This window comes from Carassius auratus, chromosome 45 (assembly GCF_003368295.1).
Source record: "Carassius auratus strain Wakin chromosome 45, ASM336829v1, whole genome shotgun sequence".
Taxonomy (NCBI): Eukaryota; Metazoa; Chordata; class Actinopteri; order Cypriniformes; family Cyprinidae; genus Carassius; species Carassius auratus.
In genome coordinates, this window is record NC_039287.1 from 1,327,665 (window position 1) to 1,340,386 (window position 12,722).

The 12,722-nt window shown below is 35.9% G+C and overlaps 1 protein-coding gene across 10 annotated transcripts in view; it reads right to left on the reverse strand.

The window, feature by feature from the left end:
• The window catches only part of LOC113062825 (otoferlin-like), a 46,956-nt gene that overhangs the window by 16,051 nt on the left and 18,183 nt on the right, over positions 1-12,722 (reverse strand). For all 10 annotated transcript variants that reach the window (XM_026232836.1, XM_026232833.1, XM_026232830.1 and 7 more), the window contains 10 exons: positions 4,804-4,877; positions 4,351-4,477; positions 3,980-4,034; positions 3,056-3,187; positions 2,717-2,779; positions 2,495-2,579; positions 2,250-2,409; positions 1,862-2,048; positions 1,579-1,765; positions 1,232-1,455 (listed from right to left, as the gene is read on the reverse strand). In XM_026232836.1, the coding sequence (XP_026088621.1) occupies positions 1,232-1,455; positions 1,579-1,765; positions 1,862-2,048; positions 2,250-2,409; positions 2,495-2,579; positions 2,717-2,779; positions 3,056-3,187; positions 3,980-4,034; positions 4,351-4,477; positions 4,804-4,877 (1,294 nt within the window). The remainder of the gene's footprint in view (positions 1-1,231; positions 1,456-1,578; positions 1,766-1,861; positions 2,049-2,249; positions 2,410-2,494; positions 2,580-2,716; positions 2,780-3,055; positions 3,188-3,979; positions 4,035-4,350; positions 4,478-4,803; positions 4,878-12,722) is intronic.

Genomic DNA, 12,722 nt, shown 5'->3' on the forward strand with positions numbered 1-12,722 from the left:
TATTCTAAACCTTATAAAGCTGAACAAAAGCTTTCTGTGATAAACAGACCAAACGTTTTCATGATAAATCTTAAAGATTGACTAGTAGTAATGCGCAATTCAAAAATGAATTGTAGCCTAATTTTTAGTCAAATCTTGCGAAAAAAAATCAGTTGATCCACTTCCAAAAACAGATCTGAATGATTTTCTCAAGAAATTGACTTCTGGTCTGGTTCTCCAGCATTGCGCTGGATGGGAAGATTGCCAGGTGAATAATGACTTCAGCCATTGGGTGGTGCATTTTGTGTATGCGTGTGATTTTGGAGCTTCACAGTCTCAGTTCTAATTCATAATTATCATATGGATTTATAATTATGCATAAGAACATAAGACACCATGGACTAATATGACTACTATGCTTTAATGCTGTTTTCACTTTTACTTTCTGAAGAATAAAATCTCTATTTCCCTACATATTTTAATATTACAGTAAATAAAAAATGGTACAAAATGTAACCTTTTGTGGTCCACAGAATAATGTAATTTGTTTTGTAATGAGCAAATAAACGTTTGGATTTTTTTCTTTTTTTTCTTTTTTTTTGTGAACTGTGCCTCTAAGGAGTTTATTCACCTTCTACTCTTGCAAACACTAAGTAAAACTAGTCGCCAGCTCTTCTTTATTATATCTATTTATTTATTTTATCACACTGTCAAAACATCTTTGGCTTACACTTTTATGTCTCTATTCTTCATGTAGCTTGGATCAATGCAAAGGCTTTTTAAACCACCAGGTTAGTCATGCCATGAAAGGCAGCTGGGACTATCAGCATCATATGCTTGCCTCTACATCAAGTGTAAAAACAAAACTTGTGCTTCAGTAAAATGCATCGACAGTATATTTGCTCCCAAAGAGCCACACAAAATCACAGACACCTGGACTCCCACATCTTTAGTGACGTTTTGTCTGAGGACACAGAGCTTGGCCTTGTAATTTCCCAGTGGGAAGCTAATATTTAGCAGAATCTAGACTAAGCTGAGCTTTTTAAACATTGTTAAATAATGCAGATCGCAGGCCTGCAGATTGGTTAGAATAAATCAGATGGCTTTCAAATAACCTGTTTGTAATGTCATGGAAAGTGTAGACAGGTAAGTGTAGAATAATTTATGATTCACAGAGATTTCAGAACTGATCTCAAGGGAAATGTCCCAGTGCCTTGACCTAATCTCAAAAAGAGGAAATAAGTAATCTCACCTCTGAGATGTTGGACACCGGCTCTATTTGTACCTCAGTTGAGCTCATTATTTCTGCGGAAGAGGTGTCCAGGATCTCCACTGCGATACTAATGAGGAGGCGTGCCCTGAAGGACACACCTTCTCCCAGCCCCTCGTTCAAGTCCTGGTGCTCATCCATCAGGGTGTAGTTACGGGTAGAACCATACATATTCACCCAGGCCGGGCCCATAGTGGGAAGGAACCCTGGGGAGAGATGGAGCAGAAGTTAATTCTCTTGTTCTTTAAGAGCTCTGTTTATTTACAGCCTCCATTCACCCTGTACATTCATTAAACTGTTAGTGTTGCACTGGGACAGATCGCCAGTACCTTTGTCTCCATCATTTGCGATCTTTCGTAGATCGATGAAATGGGTTCCTATGGCGACATCATTCACCTTGTCTGAATCACGGATCTGAACTTTCAGTCGCCTACACAAAGGTGGGAACATCTCGGTGAAGATTATTTGCTCATTCCAGATGGGCTCGTAGCTGCTTTTCTGAACTGATGTTTTACCCTGCACGTGTAAGGTGACATGTTAAAAAAGCCATCCATTACATGTATAATGTAATGCGTAGTGATCTCTTATTGAGTGTTTTCATGCGTTTCTTACTTTCTGCCCTGCAAATTGCACCAGGACATAAGGGTCCACAAGGTCCCTGTTCTCCCCGATAAAAGCTTTCTTCACGTTGGCCATGATGCTGGTGTTCATTTTAGGTAGTCCCTCAGCTCTATAAATCTTGACATAAAACCGAGCCCATAGTCTCTCTGACGGAACACCCTCCGGCAAAAGAAGATTCCTGCAATACATCATAAAGAACAGACCAACATGACATAGATTTATGAATAAAGAAATACATTTATGAATAAATAAATCATTAGATGGTGTAGAATACAGTATGAACTTTAGTTCATGAACATCTGGGAATCTAAAATGCAGTCCAATACATTAATTAATTAACTAAATAAATGAATTAACACATATGATGTCCATTTCTGACCCCTCTATGTCATCCTCATCTGTTTCATTGGCCTTGTGGGGAATCTTGATGTTGTCTCCTTTTCCTATGACTGCAATGTCACACTTAACGTAACCTTTGCAGCCAGCTGTGATGTCATCATGGTCTGACAGCATTGCCCATTTGTGGTGAAACTGATGTTCTGTAAGAGACATGCACTAATTAAAAGACCTTTTCCGTCTAAGTATATCTCTTATTAAGATTTCCATTATTCCATGGCTACTGACCAGGTTGTGAGTAAACAGTTCCCACATCTAATTTGAAGGTGCCCACCAGAGTACCACTTCGTAGAAGGTTTTTCGAATGTATTACCTTAATTTTAGCATGAGAGAAGAGCAGAAGTACAACTTAATCATCTGCTGTTTTCAATGGGTTTTCATGGAGGTTTGTTAGAATACGTTATGTATAATCATATGCTGAAAGTGTGAAAAAAGGCTTAATCTACTCACTGATATCTTTAGGATCTTGTCAAACATGACATCTGGAGGCACATGGAAGTCAAAGACAAAGTACTGTTGAAAGATAGAGAAAAATATTGAAGTTAAGTATCTGGATATGAAGTTTATAAAATGAGGTTGTTCATGATTTCAAACAATGTGGGTGGATTTAGGCATTATGCTGGTGTTGATACAACAACTATCATAATAAAAAAAAATACTACAAAATAATCTGGTTTTCCAAATACAATGAGATGATTGTTGCCCTTGTAATCCAATATACATTAGGCAATGAAACTTTCTGAAATTACATAATTCCTTTGCTCAGATTTTCAGCAGTGTGAATATAACCTCATTGTAGTAGGGGCAGTTTGTTGACTCCTTCATTGATGTATACTTCTTCTCCTCGCCAATTTCCACACAGACCACAGGATCCATGTTCAAACCAACCAACTGACGTGCCTCGATTACTGTAACACTAATCTGAAAGACATTTTATTAGGGATTTTATAAAAATTTAATAAATTAAAAATAAAACATACAGGATATAAAACACTGAGCTGGTATGTGTCTTAGATGCAGACTAAGACTGAAGAGGCCGTATTAACGTGGGTATGGAATGTGTTACGCTTTAATTACTGTAGAGGGCTAAATTAGTAAAGTTGGCTTTAGGGAATCAAATGACAAATGAGCTACAGTATGTTGTACACATCTGTGGCTGGACAAATAAACAAAGCCAGACTTAATCAAGAGAAGGAAAATCATAATATTTGTAATTTTAGTTTTAGCTTATAAGTCAGCACATCCATCTAAGTCAGATTTGCACAGTTCGAATGAACTACCAAATTGGACTCTCTCTTTTATTTTCCTTACATTGGTGTGGTCTTTATTACACTTCAAAGTTATTTTAAGGAAATAAACCTCTCTCGGCAAAATAACAGAAGCTGGATTCCAAAAGAATGCAGACAATAATTTTAAAGGAATTATACAGTGCCATCACTGAAACAAATTTGCAGTTCAACTGCTCAACACAACAGCCATGTAGAGGACAATTAGTAAGTAAACATCAAAGGCTTCTCTGACACACTGAAGCTCAAAGCCAATGTTGTTTATTTGGAACGGCTATGTAGATCCAGGGCTTTGAGCAGAACTACTCAAGGATAAATGCAATCATTTAACATGTCTGGTTGGCAATTCAAGGCCTGGAGTTTTGGAATGTGGGAATGTTATTGAGCTCCCCTAACTTTCTCTGTGTTCTTTCGCCTCTCTTCATACCTGATAATCTACAGGACGCCCTGAACTGGGCTCCATCTTAATGTCAGGCTTTGATCTGAAAAACAAAACGTGAATATCAAACTTAAAAAAACACATTTAAACTAGGACTGTCAATTTTTCAGTCATCTTCATCAAATTAATTACATGAAATATAAAATAAGGTCTTTGTTGTGGATAAAATATCAACATGCATACTTTAAACTCAATAAACTGCTCTTACTCCTCAAAAAAAAAAGAAAAAAAAGCACTCAGAAAAAGAAATACTGAAGGGTTTCTTCCATGTGACCTTTTCAAAGGATGTGAACAGATAAACATCAAATGTGAAAGTGTACTGCTTTAAAAATACACCATGTGCACATGAGATATGTGACCTTTTGTTGGAGACATTAGTGGTTACTGCAGTAACAGAGGCCAGTGAGATGGTATCATGGTCGACCCCACCGCCCAGACGCATGACCTTTCGATCCAGATTTTCTGCATCCAAAATGGCAGGATCATCTGCACACAAGAGCACTGCTGAGTTGAAATTGCTATTGAATTTTATGATTCTCTTTTCTTTCCTACATCCAATGTAAAATATCCTGAAGCAAAACCAGTTGAGATTCAAGAAGTTTAAGTTCAAGAAGTACAATTAAAGTTGAGGTAATAAAAGTACAATAAACTTGAGCTATAAAGTGCTTTCAGCACTAAATCGATTCAAAATGCAGACACAAAATTTAGTAAGTTAAAAACAATGCCATTTGTTTGTTTTCCTCTCTCAACAAATAAATAAATACAATTAACTGTCTTGTAAATCCAGCTCTCTAATGATCAGCAATATTTACCTCCTTTTTTGTGTCCATCTTTAGAGACACGTGTCTTTCCCAGTTTCATTGCTGAAAACACACCTTTTCCCGTCCTATAATATAAAACAAAGAATTAAATGGGCATGAACGGGGGAAAAAAGTGACAATATTTGCACTGTGGTTCAATTTTAAATCATCTCTACCTCTGGGCCTCCCAAACACTGAATAATTTATACCAGTTTAAACTGAAATATGATTATGCTACATATATATTGTATAAAAAGCTGTGAACAATCTGGATACATTTCACAATCAAATAAATTATTAATACATAAGGCTTACACATAGGTATAGCAAAGGATAGATATTTAAGTATCAGAATGATTCCAATTTACAAATGTTTGATCTACAGGTCAAGCAGGGGAGGTTTCCCATGATGGAACATTTCTGTGATATTTATCACTTAGACCAGACACTCGTTTCATCAGCGAGCCCCTACTCACAATAGCCCTAGTGGTGTCCAATAACTCTGCACTGATATTATGGTGATTAGATATCAGTTCACCTACAAAGGGCTGATGATGTCACAAGCCGGCTGGACAAATAACGGGTCCATAATTATTCAACAAGATGGGCACAGTTCTCCAATTAGCTGTGATCTGTGGATATATACTTTCTCAGGACAAGATGAAAGATTTTTCCCTTTAAATTATTTGAGAATTTTAAATAGAAAGAAAATGTAACAACATCACAGCACACTGACATCATATTATTTAGATGTATGACTTATATCACATGTCAAGAAAGTACTGATTATGCAAATGCAGATACTTTTTTCACCATTTCAGATATTATTCTGTAATTATTATTATTTATTTATTTTTGCATCTCAGGTTTATGATGGAAGGACACTGCCATTATCTGGAAGTGTCACCGAAGTGAAAGTCTGCAGAGCTTGTTTTTTAAGAATCTATTCATTAATAGAAATTAATAAAGATCTGATATATATATGACAAATGAGCTACAGTATCTTGTACACATCTGTAGCTGGACAAATAAACAAAGCCAAACTTAATCAAGAGAAGGAAAATCATAATATTTGTAATTTTAGTTTTAGCTTATAAGTCAGCAGATCCATCTAAAGCCCCTTTCACACTGCCATTCCGGCAAATACAGGGGTAAAGTGTTCCTGTAATTGTCATAGACAGTAAAAGAAATGGATACAGCGACCCCATTGGAACTCAATTGAGACAAATGAAGCCAAGTTTTAGCGTTTTTTAGCACTTCCGTTTCTGACGCGCAGATTCAAACGATGCTTGACGACGTCAGCAACCTGTCTGCCCAGATGTAAATCTTCTAAGTGGCTGTGCGTGCAAATAAATACAGCATTAGTGGACATAAGAGCCTTCCTTCTAAACCATTAAAACATCTTACTGACCCCAAATGTTTGAATGGTAGTATTGGTATATATAATATTACAATATTACACAATATTACAGTTTTTTTTCTGTATTTTTGATCAAATAAATGCAAGCTTGATGAGCAGAATAAACTTCTTTCAAAAACATAAAAAATTGTAATGTTTTCAAACTTTTGGTCTGTACTGTATATATATATATATATATATATATATATATATATATATATATATATATATATATATATATATATATAGTCAGTCTGTAGTTCGTTATCTGGCTCAGCTCAGTGTTCATCTTCAGTTCTCTTTTCACAGCAGTTCAGTCAGTGTACTGTTTGAATACATGAATTACTCCGGATATTGGTTTGTTTGAACTCAGAGTGAGTGTCAGCCACATTAAAAAGGTAACAGCTTAAGTCATTTGTGGATTAATGCGTATTGGAGAAAAAAAGATCCGTTTACATTGAATGATTCGTTCGCGAACCGGATATCACAAACTGCTTTGTTTTGAACTCTCTCACAACAGACACAGAAGAGAAGACAATGCTGAATAAAGTCGTAGTTTTTGCTATACAGGTATATACAGTATGTATATATTACAAATGTACTTGGCTTATCAGATCATGCAAATAAATCTTTAACTATAAAAGGTTATTAACCTCAACAATGTCCTTTTTCTGTGAGTGTTGGGTCACCACAAAAAGAAATCTTAAATATATTATATATAATAACACTCCAGTCTATGGTTAGACTTTCACTTGGACATCACTTATGATTAGAGTGGAAAAAATCGAGAAGAAAAGTCTGTATTGTATCTAGACATGGCAAGGTAACCTAACACTAATTAGATGATTTTTAGAGCGTGATGAGACCAGCTTTGTTTAATCAAAGGCTTCACTTCAGCAGTCAAGGAGAAATAGGCAACCTACAGATACGAAATGATAAAGGGATTTCTTGGAGCTAATTCTGTGCCACAGTAGGTCTACCTGTATACACTGACTTTCAGCACTAACTTGTTAAGTCTAGATACTGTAGGTTGTTCAGTAAATCATCAGTCTGATGAACAGCGTTACAGAAAACAAAACCAGAGTCTCAGATTGCCTTCTTAGCTGAGATCCTTATGCCTAGGAGAAGGACATTTGTGGAGACTATCATTTAATGAAGCACTTGAGATAAATAAATAACATTTAATTCCATCATTAAATGCCAAATGCTGCTCTTTAACTGGCTTTCATATAGTATATCTCAATCTATCTACAGTATATTAAATGGATCATCTGATGTTTCCTTAAGAAGTGAAACCTTGGCAAAACGACAATCCCACTTTAATAAAGTGTGTGAATAAAGAGTGTAATTCCCCTAGTTTACTGAAGAGTGACCTTTGCATTTAATTTAGTGTGTGGGGGTGAGATAAAATGACATTTTAGATATTATGAGTGATGAGGGAAAACTGGTATGCACTAAAAATTTCACTTATCCTAAACCAATTATTCTAAACCCTGTTTAAGATTATGACCTGTGCCTGTAACATAATACAAACAATACAACAACTATCAACACAATATGAAAAGAGATAACATGACACCTGTGAGAGAAATGTGAAAGGCACTTCATTTGTATTTGCTTGAGGCATTCAGACATGATGGAATATTAACACTCAAAATCCTCAAATGTGGCATAATGTAGTACATCAAGAAGACACAAAAAGTTAGAGTAAGATTGAACATAAACATCATTCAATAGTCTAGGACCAGTAAGATTTTGTCCTGTGTTTGAGCCTTTTATGCTCACCAAGGCTCCAATTGTTTGTGGTTTGATCAAAAATACAATAAAACATTAATATTATGACAAACTATTAGATATACTGTAATTCAAAATAATATATCTGAAATTTTAATTTATTCCTGTGATGGCAATGCTGAATGTTTAGGAATTATTACTCTAGAATTCATCGTCAGTGTCATTGTAATATACTGATTTGGTGCTCACTAAATGTTTTTTTTTTTTTTTTTTTTTTTTTTAAACAACTGACACTCAAAAACAGAATCTTTAAGATCTTTCACATCCACGAAAGTCTCAGAGTACGTCACAGGCCATTCCTCAACCATGACATGGAATACATGCACAACAATACATTTAAACATAGATAAATGGGATGCATCAAACGCATAAAGCAGCGTATCAGTTCTATATTGCTCAAGCACTTGGGAGAACTGTCTGGGGCTAGTTTCTCTAGCCAAAAAAGCTACGCTAAAATAGAAAATCAAAGTCAATTCTTTGTCAAATCACTGATCAGAATAAAGTTATGGGCTAACATATAGTAGCATAGGATTAACATCATTATTTTCCCATCTGGGTCACTATAAAATTATAAATGTATACTGTATAGATCAGCTACAGTTTAACAGTTTAAACACTATTCAGCCGAGGCATGCATACTCTGAAGTGTTTGCTTTAATATGAGGCTTCTTTGTATTTTATTTTATTTCATTTTTTTCCCAGAATGCGTAAATGAATAAGCACATTTCTGTTTCATTAATACAACTCTCTATTAAAATAATGAATTATAAAAAAAAATGAGTGCCTTTGAGCTTTTGTGCCCTAGTTTCTAAAGTGAATGTGGGGGTTCATTGTGACAGTTTTATGCAAGGAGGATGAGAGAAAAACAAAAGAATGGAGCGATTGAGTCTAGGGTGACCACCCGTCCCGCGTAGCGCGTGCGCGCACAGCGTTTGAAGCCCAATTCATGCGTCCCACAAATTGAGACTGTGTCACGCATATTCAATGCTTGCTCAAAAAAAGTTGGTTGCTCTATATCCTCGAGCCCCAGGCAGCCAAACGAACATTACTTGACAGTTCAGCACGCTACTGTTGCCACAGCCACCCTTCAGTTGAACTGCTGACTAGGTTGTTGTCAACTTTTTCGTGGTTGTCATGACAGCGCAAACACATGCATACAATACACACTGGGAAGGAACTTTTAGATGCATGCTTTCCAATTCGAAAAACGGAGAAAGTGAGGCACCGCCATCATCAATTAAGTGTGTCCTGTTTCAAACTGTTTTTTTTTTTTTTTCATGCGTCTTCCTTTACTAACATGCAAGTTCACCATCCTTTCTCCCCCTTCTCGTTCCGTGAACCTCTGGAGTTGCGAGTTTAGACTTTTTTTTTAACTGCTCCTGTGGTGTTGAGCAACTACAATTCATTTTAATCATGTCATTTTATATTATAATTTATTTAAAGTTAATAAATTGTAATGATAAATAAATAAAATTAAATAGCTACAGTAAATCGTAAGTGGAAGTGCATCTGTCAATTCTGTCATGAGCATACATCAGCAATTACACATGTTTAGGGGGCATTATTAATATACCATGTAAGGTGGTATGTGCTAGAAATGGGTACACCACTATCAGTGAGTCTGCCCATGGTGTGGGGGCACCACCGTGCAAGGCAGTGTCCCACATTGTCCTTCATAAACATACCCCTTGTCCCCCCTTTGGCCTTATTAGCAGGTGGTCACCCTAATTGAGTCTAAACATTATACTTCAACAAAGACAGCAATCTGGACCACTAGAGTAATGCAACAGCTCTAAAGTGACAAACATCCCTGTGCAATTCTGTTCAAGTTTAATTTGACTGCAAGCTTTTGCCTGTCACTGCACCAGGCTCAAGAGAATAACGCTCCTGCTATCTTGATTAAGCTTATCTTACAAACAGCAGGCTAAAACAATTTATCTGATCAGAACTGGCAATTTCAACATCTTGAACCAACCTAAGGTAGTTAAGCTAGTCTTAGATAATTTAAACCACTTTGTCTGGTCTTCAAGATTGCATTAGATTTCGCTATTCAGCCAGTCAGCCTATCCAGACAAAAATGTCCCTAAACCCCTCTACAACCATAAAGGAAAACACCATAAAAAGCTGACCCAAGCTGGGTCACAAGTGAATCACCCCAGGCCTGATTAAACCCACAACAGGGTGGTAATTTCTGCTTTACTAAACACGAAAGCACCTCTTCTAATGAAGCAACGTCCTTTATATGATAATGATGTTGCACACAAAAGGCCGATAGAAGCTGGATGGTCCTACTGAGGCATCAAAAGCTTTATTAAGCTGGTTCAGTAATGCAGGTGCTTTTTGTGGAGCTCTTCAAATAACATTAAAAGAAAATGAACAAAACCCTTATACAATTCTGAAAAATATAGGGCTTTAAATACATCACACATTTACAGGTGCAATAGCAATGCAAATCCATCACAACCATTTAAATCTAGCCTTGGATACAAGCCACATACCTAGTCCAATACTGGCAAAAGGGAAAAGGATTTACCGGGATTTCGGCATGAATTAAACTGATCATTAAGCTGATACCATCTTCAACTAAGTCACAACAGACACAGTCTTTGTAAACAAAAGTGAGAGTCCAATCAATGAAACAGAACTGGAGATATTGGTCAGGGCAGCCCTGCAGTTCACAGGATGCATTGCCTGATGCAAAATAAAATAGACTATCATCAGTCAGTGTTTCTTGTGTTTATTCGGCTTTCTATTTCCTGCAACTGTCCATGGACACTGGACTGTTACACACAGAATATCTGAGTATGGAAAGCACAGTTTCAGTGTAAGTTCAAGTAGGCAGATTCATGGCTATATAGGGAAAGAAACAAGAGTGAAAGAGAAGAGCTAGAAAGAGATAAAGAAGAAATATCGAAGAGAGAGAGGTGGAGATGAAAGAGGGGTCTTAGTCATCAGAGAGGACTAGAAATGACTTCAGAACAGAAGTTTCACCATGCCCCACTGGGTCCCAGCAACTTCAGCTGTACAACACACAAACATACACTTTCTTCATAGCGAAACAAAAAAAAAAAATGTAATCAAGAATGAAACAGCACCAGGAATGAGGTTCAAGTGGGATACATTATTAAACATTTTAATGTAAAGTAACCTTAAAACTGTGGAAACCTTTTTTTAGTTATTTTATTATTACTTAGAACAATTAATATGACTACATAAGTTTTAAATAACTTTTAAGTGTCTTTAAAGATAACTGTTCAGTTTCCAGAATGTTCCTGACATAAGTTGATACAAAAATACATTTTGTAATTAATATTAATTCTTCAAAGTGTTAAAGACGCTAATTGGTATGAAATATAAAGTAGCACTGAAGCCGGACTCTTAAAATGATATTCAGTTCATAAAAAGGGAGAAACTTTGAATGAAAAAACATAGGCTCAGGGTTTTCAAAGAGTCTCAAGGCTTTGAAAGAGGCTTTTTGTGTGAGCTCTGAAGTCATCTATTAAGTATGAAACACTGGTCAGAAAAATAAAATATGTTGTATAAGGTCTCCAGACATATTGCTTGCTTACTAGTGAGAAGAAAGGAATGGAGAAAAGAAACTGAATCTTTTCTGGTGTGTATGTGTGTGTTTGTTTGTTTGTTTGTCAAACTTAAGAGCTGTCATCTATCCCAACTATGCAATGCATAATAAACTATCATATCATATCCTATTTATTCAGACCTGAACGATTCCTTCTCTCTTATCTGCTCCCTGTCTCTTCTCATTTGCTCAGTTAATTAATGATAAATAAACATTAATATAAGGCCCATATCCAGAGGCAACATGAACAGAGTAGTATATTTAAATTGTCTTAATATTTTATATTATGAATATAATAGACATAAGAAACACACTAATATGGAAAATGAAATAGATTGTCTTCATGGAGATTTACTTGAAACAAAAAGAGAGTAAGCAAGCAAAGGTAATCCAAACAGATAAGCAGCTCTCATAAAACACTTGCTAAAGAGAACAATCTAAAACAAACACAGATCTAAATGAATACTTGCATTCCAGAAATAACAATATGATTTATTGGCTTAATACTTACTAAATGAAATAGGGATTTCGAAACAATCCAAAACCACCTACAAATCTCTTGTGGCTGCTTTAATTGACCTAGCAGCAACTTCAAACGACTTTGCCGATATAGGTTTTTCTAGCAGTAATCATCAATATGCATCAGTATGTAAACACATCCACAGAGAAACACTAACGGTGCCCACGCACAAACCATGATGGAGCACGCTTGTGTCTGTGTATGGCTATAGTTTATAGATCAGTGGACCTGTGGAGACTGGAAGGCTTAGTGGAAAACAGCGCATCCCACACACTCCAGTCATCCATGTCTTCATTACTCAGCAAAACTGTCCTCAGTGTTAAAAAGATGTGCTAATAATGTTATTTGTTAATACAATGAGCAAATGTATGTTGTCTGATTAGATTACTTCTTTTATATAGCTGTATATATATATTTTTTATATACAGTATATACCTCTGTATACACGTATATACAGTATATGCAACACCACGGTCATGTTAAGCACGACATTGCGTTCCTTGACATGTCTTTATACTCACTTGACTTAACTTGACAAATATAATAAAAATGCAAGAAAGCTTCATCTTATTTCCTCCTCATTATCTTCTTCATTCCTATTATCATCACAGAATTATCTGTGCCCCTGCAAACAGAGG